Source organism: Hippichthys cyanospilos, chromosome 1 (assembly GCF_059441005.1).
Source record: "Hippichthys cyanospilos isolate Australia breed blue-spotted pipefish chromosome 1, RoL_Hcya_1.0, whole genome shotgun sequence".
Taxonomy (NCBI): domain Eukaryota; kingdom Metazoa; phylum Chordata; class Actinopteri; order Syngnathiformes; family Syngnathidae; genus Hippichthys; species Hippichthys cyanospilos.
The window spans coordinates 11,639,594-11,658,803 of record NC_142369.1 but is presented as its reverse complement, the minus strand read 5'-3'; the positions used below and the strand labels follow the sequence as shown (position 1 = coordinate 11,658,803).

Here is a 19,210-nt window from a genome sequence, read left to right as displayed (position 1 = left end):
GTAGAAAAGCACTGATCAGTCGCTCCGCCCCCTCAGGGTTTCGGCCGGCGGCTACGAACCTGTGGTCATCGAGACCCACTAAACAGGAAGGATTTGTTTCCCCTCTCCCATGCTGGATTTAGCTGGTCTGAAGACGGCACTGCGGGAGAAACACAGCAGTTTGCACTTTAACCACTAAGTGTCATCTTGTTTTATACACCGAGATCTTCGTGGTGTCCTCGGTGACATGAGCATTGTCAAATGGACGGTAGTGTCGCAAATGTAATGTCGCAGCAACGCAACTGGATCAAAAATCAACATCACAGGTAGGGCTCGATCGAAAAATCAAAACAATATGATCGATTTTGAAAACCGCAAAAATCAGCAACTTTTTTTTCATATTTGCACTCATTTTTATTTTTGACCTACTAGTGTGCTACGTCAGAACAAAGATGAATACATTCAAATCTGCTTTTGACAGATTTTCTTTGTTGTTAACAAATAGTAAAGGACAGAGTATTGTAAATGTTTTTGTTTACATATAATTTAATGAATCAACCAATGAATCACATTTTATTTTGACTTTTTTAATTTTATTTTCCAAAAATTGAATATAAAAATTGGCCTCAAAAGCATCAACATTGGTTGGTCCCTCAAGAAAATTACCAGGATTGTCCCTCACTAAACGTCGAAGATACAAGTAGTTCATTGCGACAGTTCATTTGCGATTCAGCCATGTTCTGTTGAATGATAGGATAAGAAAGGATTTCTGTACTAATATGAAAATTAATGTAACCTGGTGTGACAATTTTTGATGTTTTAATATGTTGGAAATTGTCTCAGGTTTTTCCTCTAACATTTCGAATATTACTGTATTGCGATATTGTCATTATTATCATTGTGAAACTCTTGCGATATCTTACCTCAATCACAACGTGACTTACTGGGGACACCAAGGTGATTTCAATTGTGTTCTTAGTTCATAATCACGCAAAACTTTGCTTGTGTTTGTGCTTCGACAGGCAAACGTTTAGTTCGCTAATAAGCACATTGTTCATTTGAGTGCTTGAAACTCCAGCGAAACACTAGTGACTTTCATGGAGCCACTTTTTACACGTTTTTTTTTTTAAATCCCAGTTCATTGTCCCGTGGTCTAAGGTACTGACACAGATGGTGGCAGTTCCGATAGCTTCCAATGTTGTATCATAGGGGGATGTTACCTGTGTATAGGTGTAACACCATAAAATAGCCATTTCTGCGTTGAAAGCACTTGCTGCTTTCTGATTTTATCTAATTATCCAAAGCTGCAGCGGCAGCGTGAACATGCTCAACAGACACTGCAGTGCCCTGCTTCACACGGGCGTTGCGGCGTCACGTAAACGCATAGCAACCCTAACCCTATTGCTTTAGACGAACCATGGCCAGCGAATCCCAAGTCAGATACGACGGCAGAAGCAAGCAAATTCGCAGGTTCGAATTGGAATCCCCCATCTTTTTCGTACCTTAGACCCAGGATGGTGTGTGTGTATGTGTGTATGTGAAAGAAGCCAGGAGAGTGAGTCCCTGTGGATCAGGGAACCCAAAGTGAGCCACTTAGAAGTTTTTGGAGCCTGTGACTGTTTCTCTTTCTGTGCCCGAAGCATCTTCGCTTCCAGCAAGAGCGCTAATGACGGCCAAGAGACACAAGGCATCCATTTGCTTTTTATTTTATTTTTTTATTATTCAGCCTTCTTGAAAAGTCTAAACCTCATTTGTGGTCGCTCTGCTGCCCCCTGGTGGAGCAACTAGTGTTTACAGCCAACAGTTCACAAAAAGCTTGAGAAACGGCAAAGAAATGTTTACAAACAGCTGGCTGCTTGCAACGTTTTCTTTGTTGACATTTGTTTTGGCCTTCCTTCTTTAGGATTTTTTTTCCCTACCCGAACAGTGACATTAAGTACTGTTGTTTTTTGTTTGTTTTTTCGGTAAGTTTTTGATAGTCACACATTTTGTTGTTGAAAAACGCACATGCATGGTTAGATTTAGTTCACGCATGGGGGATGAACCACTGATTTGTTAGGTTTACACCGCCTATTATTCTTGTACTCTTTAAAAAAAACAACATTTATTTATATATTTTTTTCCTTTTATTCTATGACGGTTTTGTCCGGAGGATGGATGGTTATAAGCTATGCACACGACTCTCCTTCCTTTTTTTTTCTCACACTATTAGTTCTAACAAGAGAATTATAACAAAGCTAGTATTCACCTAAAGTTATATTGAAATACTTTTGTAACACTTCTAAACAATAAAAATTTACTCCATTACTTTTGCACGGAGTACTTATTTGTATATACACATAATGCAATATTTTCACTATCACATGGTCCCTAATTGTCTAGTCATATGAAAATTAAGAATTTTTACCCCCATTGGCTGGCAGTCAAATCATGGAAGGGAAAAAAACACTGCAGACAACAATACGTATGCAAGATATAAGAAATTATCCTTCACACAATATACTGCCCCCTCTTTTAGTGTAGTACAAGGACTGACCAGCAGAGGGGAGTGACAGCCAATTAGTTCATTTTGAGCGGTTTATAAGGAAGTACAGTACTGTAAATCAGTGGTTTTCAACCGTTTTGCAGTGATGTACGCCCGTGAAATACGCCAGTGCAAAGCATTTTTTCGGAGGGGGGTGGAGCTTAAAACATGTCATCAATGTCTGATTTATAAACATTAGACCCGTTCAAACTTCATTTGTATTAGTCCACAAAAAAATAATTAGCCTAAAGAGTCCTCATTTGAATCAGTTGGAAAAATATTAAAGATAAAGCGTCCTGTTTTGGGGTTGTAGTAGAGATATGTTCACAAAAATAAATTAACTTAATTGTTCATAAATATTTCCGCAAAAAAATGTCTACTGTACATAAACTGTCAGACTTGTTATCAAAAAGAAATAATCATAAGTAAATATTTGTCCGCAGAAAAATACTCAACATAACGCGTTCTGTTTTGGGGTTATAGTAGAGATCTATTCACAACAATGAATAATTAACATGATTAATATTTGTCCTCCAAAAAATAATCAACATAAAGTGCCAGACCTGTTTTCAAACAAAATATTTATAAATAAGTGTTTGTGCACAAAAGAATATTCAACTTTTTTTTGATCATAGTAGAGACGTGGTCATGAAAAATAAATCATTAACTTGACAAGTAACGAGTGTTGGCACATGACAAATTGGGTCGTACCATTCTAGTATCTAGAATCCGTTTTTTTTTTGTTTTGTTTTTACAATAATAAAATTGAATAACCTACTGAATATAAAATGTGTTCTATGAACTTGTATTTTCCTGAAACAATTAATTCAATAATTATTTTTTAAAGTATGTTTGCGTGTTTGTTTGTTTAATTTAAAATCTCGAGTACCCTCAGGGGTACTAGTACCCCCATTTCAGAATCACTGTAGATAATGGATGGAGTAACGGATTCATGTCATATTTTTTCCACATATTTCATTATAAATATATGAAGTAAAAACATATCCCCGTTGGAAGGTGACAAGATAGAGACGTTAACAAAAAAGCACATTTTAATACGGAATCAGAATATTATTAGTCTAACAGCATAATTGTTTGTCATTTTAACCAGTCACAATATCAAAAGATACCAATGTTGCAAAAGGTGTTTTGTATATGTGTGTGCGTGTGTGTGTGTGTGTGTGTGTAGCTGAATTTGTGTTTTCCCAAAATGTTAAACGGCTGTCAGTTGGCCTGGTAGGCTTATAATTGCAATCTTAATGTGAATATGGGTCTCGTATCCCCTGCAGCTGAGTAAATAAAAGTCCACTTCATGAATGCAGTGTCAATTATTCCTAATTGGTAATTATCGATCGTTTTCCCACGCTAAAAGCAAGAAAAGGAGGTAAGAAAAAAATGGAGTGGATCACATGACCGTGGTTATTTCCTGCTGCGCTAACTTGTTCTGCCTAGCCGCCACTCGCAGCTGCTCCGCGGCGCTGTGCTCCCTCCTCCGACTCGCTCACACGCCCGCTCCCCTCCCCCGCCCCCCCAAGGCCTCCGTCGAGCTCCACAAGGACCCAAAACTCATCCATTTCCGCCCCCTTGTTTTGTTGGACTCACTCGGGGGTAAGAAGAACAAGAAGCCCACCAGCGCTCATTATGGCGACAGCGGCGGTGTCTGCCACGGCCGGTGGCCCCAGCCCCGGCCCCGGCCCGGGGACAGAGCTGGTACGCGGACAGGCGTTCGACGTCGGGCCTCGCTACAGCAATCTGTCGTACATTGGCGAGGGAGCCTACGGGATGGTGTGGTGAGTGAGACCGCGCGCCGAGCACCCCAAAGCCGCCTTACGTAAACCAGTGGTCCGCCGCCGCTGGAACACACCTCCGGTTAGCCAGTTAGCTTAGCTACACGGCTAAACGCTGTTTGGTTTGCTAGCCTCCGCCGCTACAGCGTCAAAACGGAACAAATTAAACGATTGAGTTCGTTCAGCGACCCCAACTTTGACGCACTCATATGTTTATACTGACATCGCGACAACTCAGCGTGACTTTATTTCATGATTTTGGAGTTGAACTTAGCGTAATCAACACATTTGCTTGTTGAGGAAAAAAGTGTTTTAATCGCCTCTGCTTTGTGTATTTATGTCACGCCAGCGCCAACAAAATGACATTTTAAGTTAAATACATTTACCATGCAGTGTATTTTGAAGACGATATTTCAGAAAAGCACCGTGGCCATGAAAATATCACGCATTATTGTGTTTTTTGTTTTTGTTTTCAAATGCTGACATTACAATTCTCATGATCGATATCGGTACGCGCGAATCGTATTGAGATTTTATTCAGATTTGAATGTGACTCGTTATTTAAATGGTTTGATTTCACCAAAACTTATTTCGCCTTTTCTTAACGTTTTACAGATTTGTGTATCAATCTTGATATCACTGGATACAATATAACAAGATTTTTTTTCTCCCGTTTTGTGTTTTGCTACATTTTTTCTGTAATATGTCTTGTATTAATGCCAGTACGTAACAGATAAAAGGTGTATATGTACTTATGTTTACTTAATATATAATTTATTTGCGCAAATTTCCCATTTTTGGGTTCACATTTTGTTGCTAACACTTACGTTACAAAATTTTCAATGCAAAAATTGCAATCTGCTGTCAGCTTCAGATGTTTTTTATTTTGATGGTTCAATCAAGAGAAAAACGTTTTTTTAGAGTTGATTCAGTACAAGCTGACCGAATGTCGTTATCTTCGCAGAGGAATTAAGTGTAAGAGAAAGGTGCATTTAGCTATTCCAGATATTTTTTTAATCTCATCGTTTTTCTGTAATGCTAGATATCAATTGATACAATTTGGATCTGCTACAGGTACTGTAATTAGGAATTTTCAATACCCCTTGATTTTCAAACCAATACCAGTATCAGTGCACAATTATTTAGTAGTCATTGATACCAATACCACAAGTACTTTTTGATCCAATGACAATAAAACCAATGACAAATAATTTTGAACACATGTCTACAAATCCCATCCAGTTTACCATAAACCTGTGAGAAATTGTCAATTTTCTATTTCAATGGTTTTCTTATTTTTAGCCGTGTGCAAATCCACATTGATTAAATACTGTCGAAGATTTTTCAGGTTTTATATTTGTTTCATTCATTTCAGGTATTACATTTCTTTTTTTTCGGCCGCAGGTTCCCTTTTGATGTTGAATTGTGAATTTAGGCATCAATAAATTTTTTAATTGTTAATTTTTAAATTTCAGAGTGTGGGCAACCTTTGCTGCTTCTTGCGGCCTTATGAGCTCACATTATGTAATTCAAGCATTCTCGTGTATTTTGCCTATGTTTTTGCTTGTCAGAGCAGTCATGGGTAATTCTTACAGACCTCGTACAGTTACATGGTTTTACACACACACACACACACACACACACACACACACACACAAATATAAACAGTATACTGAATATAAATAGAGAGAGCGAGAGATATATGTATGTAAACATACTATGTAGCTGTTAGATATGCACTGCTGCTTTATAGCACTCAAATGCAACATTGATGTAATTCTATTCCTGGAGCCCCTATTTTCAGTAAAACAATTCCTTTTTTTAAATTTCTTTTAACAAAAACGCAACTTAAGTCTGATAATAACCCTTTATCATGCCTGACACTTTTTATATAACTGAACTTCTAAGGATTTTTTTTTTTGTCTTCAAGGTTTTTATTTAGAAAAAAAGAACCTATAGTTATGAATGCAAATAATCATTTTTAGCATCAAACACAAGTTAAAAATGATTCGGAAATACTGATTTTTTTTTTTTTTTTTTCCTTTCGGTCCCTGCTCATTTCCGTGTCTCAGTCTCACGTCATTGTTTGCGATGGGAGTGCGCTTGCGTCAGGGGTTTGAGTGCCATTTATCAAGTTCCCTTGTAAATATAAAAGTCAAAATGCTGAAAATGTTTTCTTAATAAAAAAAATTGACATTTTGCAAAATCTAGAAATATTGGAGAAGTAACGATTTAAATATTTGCAGCAATGACTTTCAAAATACAATACAAAAATAGAGTAGAAAAGTATACCAAAATAGTGCATATAAATTGTCAGTAATTGGAAGAAAATTTTAAAAAGCAATATATTCAAGATTGTTTTTATTATTGTAGGGTTCAGTCTTTTTTTGTTAGTGATTGTGCAACTTTTTACTTAAGTAAACTTTTACCTCGGATACTCGAATGTTGCACTACCACTACATTGAAAATGTGGACAAGGAAATAAGCAACTACAAAAAATACTGTTTAACAACGGCGACCTGAGCTTTTGTTTCTTTTTTTGTGACTTTTTTTTTTTAAACCACAGTTGGTTGCATTCAATTCCATTTGTATTTATTTTGTCCAACTTCAATTTGAGTTACATTTTTGTTGTTTGCAGCAAAGAAGGTTCGGTGTCGAAATTGAAGAGGTAGAGACGTTATCACGAATGTTATCTTTACGAGTGCCGCACATTAAACAGTCCCCCTTCTGTGTGTCTGCATCCACTGTTGTAAAGAATGTGACGTATGTAACGACATTTTCCCCTATCATTTTTTTGGCAAAGTTTGTATGTTTTTAAAAATATATTAATTATAACCCTTTCAAAAATACTTTTTGTCAAAGTTTGCCTCGCTATTTTTCATTCGTGCCAGATTTGTTGTGGACTTCATTGATTTCGATATTTAGCAGAACCATATTTGAATAATTGGTCAAACAAGCTGATTCATTAAAAAAAAATAAGAAAAAGAATGAAATAAATTATTTTCTGGTTCTTTAATGCTTAAAATAATAATGCACCACAGTCAGAACATTTACCTCTTTTCAAATAATTTATTTATGTTTAGCGTCACGACAGAGATTCTTGAATATAGAATACCTTGAAATAAGGCCATGTATCGGCCAGATACCAATAGTTGGTATGGGTACCCGCCCAAGTAACAGCCTACACAAAAGCAGTTATGCTAAAGCAGAGCAACCCCGTTGTTGACTGCACATTCATAAAGCCACATTTAAATGTGTTTTCTATGACAAAACAATTTCCCATTTGTGACTTTAGCGCCTTCTTCATGCTCAAGGCAAAATCTAAACATCGCTTTGCGGCCCTCGTCGATTCTTTGCACTGCTGCGGTCCTCTTGAAACACCATTGTGGTGCTTGTCGCCGTAGCAACGCTTCTGCCTGTGACATCATTAGCAACCCCCCCAGCCTGTCCTCAAAGCCCATGGCAAAGAACGAGAGGCTGCAAAGGAGATGTCGTTTATGAGATTGTGCTCGACAAGCCCGCATAAATGGCAAACTCATTGCTCATTATATGGTGACAAATTTATTAGTTCTGATGGGGACAAAAGTACTACCTTTTTCAAATTGAAGCTCCTCAACTAACCTTAACATAGTCATTGTAATAGTCTCTTGGCTTTAAGATGCCATAATGGGATTGAAGAACTGGTTTTGTCCAATTGAAGCGCCTTGAGTCACTTCAACTTAGTTCTTTGGCACCGAGATAGTGGCAAAGAACTACATTTGTCGAAATGGCACTCTTCATTTCACTTCATTTTGTTTCTTGGCACCAAGTTTCCATAAAATGGCATCAACAAACTATTCTTGTTGAAATGAAGCCGCCTAACTCAACAATTTTTGGTCAATATTGAAATCTCAATTATTCATCATGTTTTGTCAAACATGTTTATTTAGTGCCCTTTTTTAAACAAGCAGTATATAAACAAGGCTTCAAGGCTCGGTACTTACAAATAATAAAAAATAAACTGAAATAAATCAAGTAGATAAAACAAATTCTCAAGACATGGCAATAACTGTTAACACATTTAACTTACTTGCTGAATGTAAACCTATGAAAAAATAAGCCTTAGAACCAAGCACATTATTTATTTTAATGCATTTTAAAATTATAATTAAAATGTCATTTTCAGTCTTTTCAAACCAAATGTATTCAAATTTTTGCTGATTGGATTTTTCAAAATAGATCTCAATTGACAGCACTGAATATACTGTATTAGGAATCAGGTGAGCTACTCAATGCCATTTCACACTGGTAAATAATATATTAGGGTGAGAAAAGCTGAGGCTTTTGTCACGCAAGCATGTGGGAAACATTGCCCCCCCCCCCGGGTGGTAGGGTGAGCTTAATTAATCGTGGCAGCCAATATTGTGATCGCGATTAAAATATGATTAATTGTGCAGCCCTAGGCGGACGTGTTAACCAATGCGCCACCGAGTTGCTCTAGCTGTAGTATCGTTTTATTAAATTTCAGGCACACAAGCTGGTGGGTGTATCTGCTTGTGTTGTGTTCAAAGCCTCCGCACACCCTCGGACTTTGCCACGTTTGGCTCATTTGGTGTCCCCTTATTGCCCTGAAGCACAGCGAGCTGCTTCCTCCGACCCTTCCCCGGTACCCAATCCTCCCATCCACACGTCGTCATGGTAACATTAGTATTACATAACGCGGCGGCTGCGGCGCAAAGCCTTTGCATTTCCGTCTCCATGGCAACACCGCCGAGGACGAAGAAGCAGGAAATGCGACGGAACTGTCATCGTTCGGCAAAAAAAAAGAAAAAAATCAAGGAAACCTATTGTTGTGTTTTCACAAGAGTTGCGGGCTGTCTTTAAAACAGGCATTTGTGAAAATACACCAAGGATATACTATAGTTGCATCCTAAAAAAAACTAAATATAGCTACGCTTACCTTTTAGCACTTTTGTGTTGCTTGAAAATGGAAGCTAATCGCCCACCCTTGTTCTCAAGTCAAGGGTGAGAAAAATCAATTGTGGCAGTCCGACTTTCGGTTAGATCGGTCAAAATTAACTTGGCGGGTTTCAGTTACAGACTCTGGGCGGACTGGCACTCAAACTGCTGCTGACATTGATAGGCAGGTGTTGTAATTGTCTTGCACCCAACTTCCTGTTTTGATTTAACCAAACGAGTCATGCCTGAAACAATACCTCAATTGCTGTAGTTATGACACGGCATAATCTTATTTATTGTCAGGGTCTGATCAGTGTGGAGTTTTTGAAGCTGATGTAGATTTATTTTTAAACTTATTGTTGATTATACAGCCGTTGTACCCAAGTAACTGGTCTCAAAATGTTTTTTTTTTATTGAATTGTATACTATAAACCTATAATCCTAAATATATATTGTATAAAGATCTTTGTTGATAAGGTCATTCTATGGATCTGTCATTCAAAACAAATACATGTTAATTTTTAGCAATGCAAGTTGTGCAAGGAATTGAACTTTCTGCCTCTTTTTTTGACTAAAATAACTCTTTAAATAAAACAAATAGAATCGTCCGGACACATAAAACAAACAAATGTAGAAAATTAATGACACACATTCAACTACCGCACTCCTCTGAATACGAACGAGCTATGTTCTGGGTGCCCGTTCTCATTAGCTGAATTTGTTCGTAAGAAGTCAGTGATAAAAATCAGCCGGGAAAAAGAATGCCAGTCAGAAAAAAAACAAGCAAAACTGTTGTTGTTTAGTACATGAAAGCTGCTCTGGAATGGACAGATCAAGTTGACCTTTGTCACTATACCATGCTTCTGGGAGGAACTTCAAAATAAAAGCATACCAAGGTTGTTTGTTTTCTACACTTCTTGATATGGTACAGTTTATTTTGAAGCAGTGACTGCCCCCCCAGAACATTTCTGCTCCCCTGCATAACATTTCTTGCTTAAATTAAATGGAGAGGATTGGCATGCAGTGCATTATCCCCATGTTCTGTACAGTATTTTATAGCACTCTGGCCCATCCCTATTAGTTACTGCCCGGTAAATGTGTCTATCCTCCCTGGGTCATTTTACTTGTTGTTAAGCAATATCACCGCAAAGCTGAGCTTTATTGGTTGACAGTTGGCGTATTATCTTTGCCCCTTTTTTTTTTTTTTTTTTTTGCCACAAATCGCCCGAAAAGAAAAACCCCACATGCTCGGCCCTGAATAAATACGTTAAAATATGAGCATGTTAGCATCATGCTGAGTGCAACAGAAGCCGCCGTCAGTATCTTTCAGCTCTGCCTCCCACTCACACACACTCTCACACATGCACACGTGCACTCACACACAATTCCTCCCACACAAACGCCTTCTCCCACACACATGCACATTCCTCACAGCCAAGTGGAAAGGAAGGTCAGTCACATTGCCCTGGCAGAAGGCTGGCACGCCGCTGTTTACATTTGGCCATCACCATGGCAACCACTTTTCTTCTTCTGTCGCACAATGTGGGCGTTCTTTGCTCTCTGCGGCGTTTAAAAAAAAATAAAATAAAAAATCACTACGCGGCCGAGGGAGAGAGAAGAAAGCGGCAGCAGTTGTAGTAATAGTAGTCGCGTTTGTCTCTGTTCTTATTACATCAGCACGCTCACATGGTATTGCTCATTTACGCGCATGTCAGGTCTGGGAAGACGGATAACAATCTGACGTATCCAAGCGTGATTAACAAGGCGACCATTTTGTTTATTGCTTGGCTTGTAAGTTGAATTGTATGAGAATATGACCACACTCATAAATGTTTGTGTGTGATTGGTAAACTTCTGCTCGAGAGACACATTTGGTTTTTAACTCATTCACTGAATTGAATGACAGCAATTGATGTCATCGCTCCATTTTTAAAGCTATGTACAATATTGTATCAAAGATGAATAAATAGGTTGTGTTTTTTTATATTTATTCATATTCGTATTTTAATAAACACTGCTCTCTGCAGTTCTAGGTAATAGATGTCAGAATGCCCTCGTGCTTGGATTGCCCAAGTTTCGTAACCAAACACAAACCTTAGGGCTGCACGACTATGGACAAAATAGTAGTCACGATTATTTTGGTCAATGTTGAAATCACGATTATTAATCATGATTATTCATCATGTTTGGTTAAACACATCTATTTCTTGCCGTTTTTTTTTTTTTTACCAAGCAGTGTATAAACAAGACATCAAGGCGTGATACTTACAAATGGTAATAATAGACTAAAATAAATAAAGTAAATCATAATTTAAAAAAATCCACTTAAGACATGGCAAAACCTTGGCGCACAGGGCAACACAGCTAATTTACTTGCTGAGTGCAAACCAATGAAAAAAACAGCCAATATCATGATCGCGATTAAAATTCGATTAATTGTGCAGCCCTAACAGATACCAGGTGAATATAGCACAATAAATACATCATTAACTTTCAGCTTATTTGGTCTGTGTCCCCCAAACCCAGCTCGGCGTACGACCGTGACAACAAGCTGCGCGTGGCCATCAAGAAGATCAGTCCCTTCGAGCACCAGACATACTGCCAGCGCACGCTACGCGAGATCAAGATCTTACTGCGCTTCAAGCACGAGAACATTATCGGAATCAACGACATCATACGCACGCCCACCATCGATCAGATGAAGGATGTGTATCCTTAACCTGCTACGTAGGAGCGTTATTCTGAATTGATTGGACAAAAGAAATATTCCTGCAGATCTGGGAATATTTACAGTAAAAATTCTGAGGATTTTTATTTTTAATTGAAGCAAAGTCTTCAAATGAAACATTGAGTAATAATCAAAGTAGTTGATCAAAATAATAATCGATTGTGTGTGACTGTGGATAGTTGCAACAATCTTAATGCATACTTTGACAGTGTGTAATTGCACCCCATCAGATATTGATAACCGTCACCTTGAGCAGTAGAAATAATCTGGACGTGCAAGTGAGTTTTTTTGCTAGCTGTCAATGATAAGTGCCACCATAAACATTAAAACAGAGTGACTATAAATACTCCACAGTCCAAAAAAAAAAGTAATTGCGAGCACAATTTATGCGTCATGATGAATGGGATCGCTCCTGTCAACTGTAGTTCAGGATGACTACTGTACATGTAGCACAATAGAAATTAATATAAGTAGATAAGTATGATGAAGGACATTTCACTGGAAGTTCTCAACTGTGTTATGCAACGTTTGAACTTCACAGGTCTTTAAATATGACATAAACCAAGAACTACCTACCCCCCATGAAGCACCATTGGAGTGTGGCTCACAAGTCCTTAAGAGAACACAAAGCATGTACTACTTTCCCACACTAAACTCCCTTTAATTACAACTTACAGGCACTTACAGAAAGCACAAAAAATGAACTTCTTTGCCCCCATTAAACTCCTTGGACTGAAGCTCATAGGTCCTTATAGATTATGCAAAACAAGAACTACCACCCTAAAAAGTCAATTTCATCGAAAATCACAGGTGTTTACAAATCACGCAAAACAGTTTTCTCCCACTAAACTTCATCTGACTGATGCTCAGGACTTTTGCGAACTTCCCCAAGTGTGAAGTTTTCCTCAACGATGACATCGCTCAGTTACATCGTACAGGACCTGATGGAGACGGACTTGTACAAGCTGCTTAAGACCCAGCACCTGAGCAATGACCACATTTGCTACTTCCTCTACCAGATCTTGCGAGGCCTCAAGTACATCCACTCGGCCAACGTGTTGCACCGTGACCTCAAGCCCTCCAACCTCCTTCTCAACACCACCTGTGATCTCAAGGTGCAACCCAGCATCCGGTCCCCTATTCACATTAACGTGGTCTTGCGTCCTCCTCACCGTCAACATTTGTTTGGTCACAGATCTGCGACTTCGGTTTGGCCCGGGTGGCCGACCCGGACCACGACCACACCGGCTTCCTGACGGAGTATGTGGCCACGCGCTGGTACCGAGCTCCCGAGATCATGCTCAACTCCAAGGTGCGCTTGTTTCTAAACAAATTGAAAGGAAATGTTGTCTTATGTAAAATGTGAGTTTGACAATGTAGGTAAATGGCTATGTAACAGTGTGCTCGGTTGCGTAACCCGGACCCCACTCTTGAGGTTTTTTCTGCCCATGATTCAGTAGCTAGGGAGAGCCAAGATCTGCCATTTCCAAGAGACTACACTAAAGGCATGTCAAAGGCAAACAGGAATGGATTGCGTAATCACTTGTAGCTGTTGATATAATGGAGGTGACATTATTTGGCTGATTTTTGCCCATCACTAGTGTTTGGTGATGCCTTTTAAATCCCATAGGTCCTTCATAAGTTCCTCTAGAAGACAAAAGAAGGTGCCAAAGCACTACTTTTCAAAACCAGGCTCTGACCTACATAGATGACTTTTATTCGCTCGCATCAACATGCAATATTTCATTGAAACCTTGCTGGTAATATAGCACTACAAATCTTTTTCAGTGAATTATAGAGAATATGAGCTAACTAAAAATGTTGTGAGCAGAGACTGGAGGATGCGGTGCTCCCTTGACCAAGGAAATATAGAATCTGTGCATGCTTGCTAATGCTTTTTCCCCTGAAGTTGGTTTGGTGATCAACTCTCTAAGTAAAATGTATAAATAAGAAAAGTAAATGCTCAATATAAATTTTACATACTGAACATTCTTTTCCCAATTGAACTTTTTTTAAAGTGATCTAAATCTCATCTGGCCTATCTGTCCCTTTTGTCAAATCAAATGTGGCCAGCAATAGCAACTTACTTACAAAGTTACTTTGTAAAAGTCGTCTCATGTCTGTGAGTTGACTTTCAGGGCTACACCAAGTCCATAGACATCTGGTCAGTGGGCTGCATCCTGGCTGAGATGCTGTCCAATCGACCCATCTTTCCCGGGAAACACTACCTGGATCAGCTCAACCACATTCTGGGTAAAACCTTTTTTGTTTGGTTGTTTTAACCTTCATCTTGATGTGTGTCTATCCTCACGTGAATCTTCTTGTCCTCTCTCAGGTATTTTGGGTTCTCCTTCTCAGGAGGACCTCAACTGCATCATCAACATCAAAGCCAGGAACTATTTACTTTCTCTCCCGCTGCGTGGCAAAGTGGCCTGGAACCGCCTCTTCCCCAACGCTGATGCCAAAGGTCTGAACCTACAAGAAAATGCACAACACAAAAAAAATCTAATAAATAAATCCATGGCATGCTCCTTGTATGCGTGCAATGTGCGCGTCGTATAATTATCCATGATAGTTGCCTATTTGCACCGCTGAAATGAAGTCAAGTGACAACCCATATTTAAAAAAAAATAAACAAAAAAAACTTCCATTATTTTTGGTCACACATTAGTCTTCACATGATTTTGCAACCAATAAGAGAAGGAAAGGGATGACGTTAGTTGTGATGTCGACCATGGTTATATTTAAAAAATAGATAAACAAAAATTGCTGAAAGTTTCAGAAGCAAAATCAAATACAAATGAGCGTTTGAAAAAAAACAATGCTTTAAATTTATGAAAGTCAAATGATTTTAGCGAAAATGTGCTGCTTCTGTCAATCAATTTCATGCACGAGCTTTTGGGGTTGGTTTCAAATGTATTTTCGAGTGTTACAGTTTGGCCATACGGAAGGAGGTCGAACATTTTAATTTTTACTTTTTGAGATTACACATTACTTAATGTTTTTTTTTTTTTCTTTTTTAATAAATCTTGCACTCTATGCAGGTTTGGACACCCAACACGTAGTTTCTTAAAGTAATTATGACCACTCAATCTTTCCTTAATATAAAATTTAACAGTTGTTCATAACTGTACAATAGAGCTGTCAGCTATGTAATAACTTCTGCACAACACAACACATAAAATAAATAAATAATCCAATTATTGACACTGATAAGGCACACTGGTAAAATGAAATCCATTTCAAGTGACTCCTGCTTCAAGTTCATCGGGAGAATGGCAAGAGTGTGCAAAGCAGTAATCAGAGCAAAGGGTGGCTATTAGAAAGAAACTAGAACATAAAGCATGTTTTCAGTTCTTTTCCCTTTTTTTGTCGAATACATAACCCCGCATCCATAGGCTTGATGCCTTCACTAAGAATCTACTATGTAAATACTCATCAAAATAAAGAACACATAAAGGGAAGACTTGTTTTTGGAAATTGAACCCTAGTACTAACAAAAGCACTCCAAGAATAACAAAAATGAAAGTTGACATCAAATGTAAAAATAACTGAATAAATGAATTACCAGGATGGAAATTCCTGAACAAATATTATCCTTTTCTGGGCCTTTTTTTTTTTTTTACTGTGTGAACTACAGCTGTAACAATTATTCACACAACTTGGATATTTCCATAGTAAATTTACCAGAAAGCCAACAAAGCACCCCTATTTGCTGACACCTGTGCACTACACTCACATGGTCAGGTCACCATGTTTTAGGTCCTTACTCATACACAGATATTACACTGACACGTGAGGTTGGCGACCACGTGGGCAAAATAATATGCCTTTCATCGTGTTAAAGTGCAAAATTGACCTTTATCCAATCAACCTATCCGTTACTGTAGTTGTAAACTACTCCATTCTCAAACCAGATCAAGCGAGCTCTGTCATTGGTGTGGCTCCCTCTAGTGGACAATATGGTACATTGCGGATATTTTCACGCTGTCTTTGTTCATGTCAGCGTTGGATCTGCTGGACAAGATGCTCACCTTCAACCCCCACAAGAGGATCGAGGTGGAGGAGGCCCTGGCGCACCCCTACTTGGAACAATACTATGACCCCACCGATGAGGTGAGTGACGCCTCGGTGACCCCGCACATGTTTTCAATGCGGTGTTGACGTTTGCGTTTTGCCACAGCCGGTCGCCGAAGCGCCGTTCAAGTTCGACATGGAGCTAGACGACCTTCCCAAGGAGACTCTGAAGGAGCTTATCTTTGAGGAGACGGCACGCTTCCAGCCCGGGTTCCGGTCCTAACACCTCGCGGCAGGTCAGTAAATGGCTTCAGAATGCTTTGCAGCAAAAGCTACACAGTGGCCGAGCATTGCTAGAATCAAAGTGAAATTTAACAATGCATTTAACAATGAAGCATTTAACAATGAAGAGTAACCCCATTTTTTTGTTTATCCTGCAGATGATTCCCTTCCGCTGCCCCCCCCCCCCCCCCCCCCCCCCCCCAAAACCCACTTCCTCCACACTGTTGTTGCAGGTTTTTTTTTTTTTTTTTTTTTTACTACTCGTTTTGATTCCCAGACCCATCGGTTGTTGCTCATCAAGTCCACTTTGCTCAGGAATGGCGTCAGGAATCAATCAGTCTGTCGTTCCAGGATGAGGTAGGGGTGGGCCAGCGGCTCGGCTTCTGGGGGTCCATCGCAGCTAGGGGTGATTTTCAAACCCTCCCCCCTTTTCCTTTCAAAGTTTTTTCTTTTTCCGTCGTCGCCTGCACGTCATGCCCCCCCCAAAAAACGAGTGATTTATGCAAAGAGTCGACATCATCAGCCACAAAAAAAAAAAGCCATGGTTCTGATGGTTTTCCCACAGAATCGTCCTTTTATTGTACATGAAGCTTCTGTTTTAGCCTTCGCGGGTCAGCACGGGACAGTCTTAATGTGTTTGAAAGGGAAAGAAAGAAAAAAACACCCCCATAGTTTATTCTTTCTAAATGGTAAAACGTGTGTTTATGTTGGGAAACTGATTATATTTTCCTTGTGTGCGTGTGTGCGTGGCCTGCTGAGAAGACAAGTGTGCCCCCTCTGCATGACTGTTACCAGCTGTGTATACAAAGAGCATGTCAAGTGCCACACGGGCCTTTACCGTTCCGCCTCCAACAAGGTGCTTCAGCGTCCCCCCCACCCCCTTTTTTTATTTTTATTAATGCATATATATATATATATATATATATATATATACACACACACACATAAAAAGTGTGAATGTGTGTGTATGTGAAAAGCTCAGCCGCCGTCCACGTGTCACAGGAGTAGCGCCTACAAAATCTCAAAATGCGCATTCTGATGTCTAATTGCAACACAAAAACTGGGGGCAGGTGGGTTCGCGTCCGCTCGATCATTTTAAAACGCACGTAAAACTCCGTTTAGCTGGCAGGTAACTAACAAAGTGCGACATTTAGTTTGGGCGGCAGTCCCACAAACCATGAAAGACAAAAAGTCAAAAAGGGCGTTAATTTATTTCATTATTCAAATACATGACTTCAAATTAGCGGCTATCTAAGAATAGTGTGGAACATTGCTTTTTCCTCACAAACATTAATGCCGTATGAAGGGCAATCGTTTTGATTCAATAGTAATTTAGATTATGGGAGGCTATGTTTCCTCTCATTAAATAAATAAAGATTAGGACAAATAAATGTCACTTAATTAGTTTCTCTTGAAATTGAGCCAAAAACACTACAGTGGATTGGGCTGAATTTACGTGTTGACATTTTGAAGAAATTTTGAAATAACAAGTGGATTTATCCCACTGTGTTAATCTCTGGTGCAATTATTACCCTTTTCATGGCCAATCTGTTTGAGGCTGCTTTTTCTCAAAAATTAAAATTCAGCACCAAAACCAACTAGCATGCCCTGGAAAGCATTTTGACTTTTTTTTTTTTTTTAAAGCTTGTTCTACCCCAGGTTTTTGACATCGTAGCCTTGAATTAGTTGCCAGCTAGCTAGCTTGTAGGTGCCGGTCGCTAATTTGTTGCAGCGCGAGGACCAACAAACTGCTACAAAAGTGTATTTTGTGTTTTTCTCACAAAAATGAACATTACATGAAACCGAATAAACTCAACTTGGTTTGCATCACACACTTGATATTCGCTGTCAGCTAACTACGTAGCTAGCAGGTGGTTTGTTTGTTTTTTTTTCCCCCCCTCCCACAAATGGTGACTGCTGCATGACCAACAAATGAGACGAGAATGTAAATGTTGTTTTGGGAACGCTGCTTTCCCTCCAAAACAGGAATGCTTGCAGCATGAAGGCCAACAAACTCAATTCAAAAATCTGTTTTGACAGCTCATACTTGCAATTAGCTTTGGGCGCTCCTGTTGCTAATCTCTTTAGGAATTTTGAAAATAATTGCTTTAAAAAGGTGTGGCCTAGCCAAAAGTTCTTAAAGATACAGTTGACTTAAGTAGTTTTGCACTTTCTCAGCTGAGCAGATAAAAAAAAAAAAAAACAATAAAGCATCAAATGCTCCTGCGGCGGTTTGTACATATATATTGTAAGCGTATTTGTTTGGGGGGAGGCGTTCAAAGGCACCGGGAAGCAGCAGCGTCGGAACGGTTTGTGTGCTGATCAGCGCTTGTGCTCCGTTCTTTTGTGTCTGTTCGTGCCTTCTTTGACAATTCTGTGTGCAGCTTCTGACGTGATCAATCAAAGGAAAAAAAAGTGAGCTTTGTACATTTGACAAAAGATTTGTTGCCACCGCTGTATGCGCGAGTGTATGTGTGCGATTTGTGAAGAAAAAAATATATATTTTTCCCTTTTTTTCCCCCCCTTTTTTGTGCAGATATTTTTATTGTCCAATGAATGTTCAGTTTCTATCAGACACTAAATGATCTTGTTGCTTCACCGTGTTTTGATCAATTGTGAAGAAAAGATTTCAAAAAAAGGACAAAAAAAAAGTCCCGCTTGTGTTTTTAAAAAGTGTGTCTGCTTCAGTTTTTTTGTTTTTGGGGTCAAATGATTTTGTTGTCGTGTGAAGAATTTTGCTCTTACTGTTGAAGACTGTTTTTAAAATGTGAATTACTCAATGGTCTTTTCAAAGCCAAGAATAAGAAAAACACAAAGAAAATAAACAATCAGTATTGAGGCAATTGGACTGCTCTCAACAGTACACAATTGCCAAATCGTTTTTTTTTTTTTTGAGCAATCACTTCTAAATGTGTTTAATTAGAAAATGATTAATAAAAACTAGTTTTACCCCAA

The 19,210-nt window shown here is 38.9% G+C and overlaps 2 protein-coding genes and 1 long non-coding RNA gene across 3 annotated transcripts in view; 2 read left to right on the top strand and 1 right to left on the bottom strand.

Moving 5' to 3' along the window:
* Positions 1 to 2,286, top strand: part of LOC148429138 (early estrogen-induced gene 1 protein-like) — a 24,907-nt gene extending 22,621 nt beyond the window's left edge. The window contains exon 12 of the mRNA XM_088434421.1: positions 37 to 2,286. Coding sequence (XP_088290547.1) covers positions 37 to 82 — 46 coding nt within the window. The 3' untranslated portion in view covers positions 83 to 2,286. The remainder of the gene's footprint in view (positions 1 to 36) is intronic.
* LOC148429137 (uncharacterized) overlaps positions 1 to 4,434 on the bottom strand; it is a 5,708-nt gene extending 1,274 nt beyond the window's left edge. The window contains exons 1-2 of the long non-coding RNA XR_015867899.1: positions 4,106 to 4,434; positions 60 to 139 (exon numbers count right to left, since the gene is read on the bottom strand). This is a non-coding gene — a long non-coding RNA (uncharacterized LOC148429137). The remainder of the gene's footprint in view (positions 1 to 59; positions 140 to 4,105) is intronic.
* mapk1 (mitogen-activated protein kinase 1) lies at positions 4,075 to 19,210 on the top strand. Its single transcript, XM_088434410.1, has 9 exons — positions 4,075 to 4,293; positions 11,755 to 11,937; positions 12,882 to 13,071; positions 13,152 to 13,268; positions 14,095 to 14,209; positions 14,292 to 14,423; positions 15,963 to 16,072; positions 16,140 to 16,269; positions 16,414 to 19,210. The coding sequence occupies exons 1-8, from the start codon at positions 4,145 to 4,147 to the stop codon at positions 16,254 to 16,256; spliced, it is 1,113 nt and encodes a 370-aa protein (XP_088290536.1). The 5' UTR covers positions 4,075 to 4,144; the 3' UTR covers positions 16,257 to 16,269; positions 16,414 to 19,210.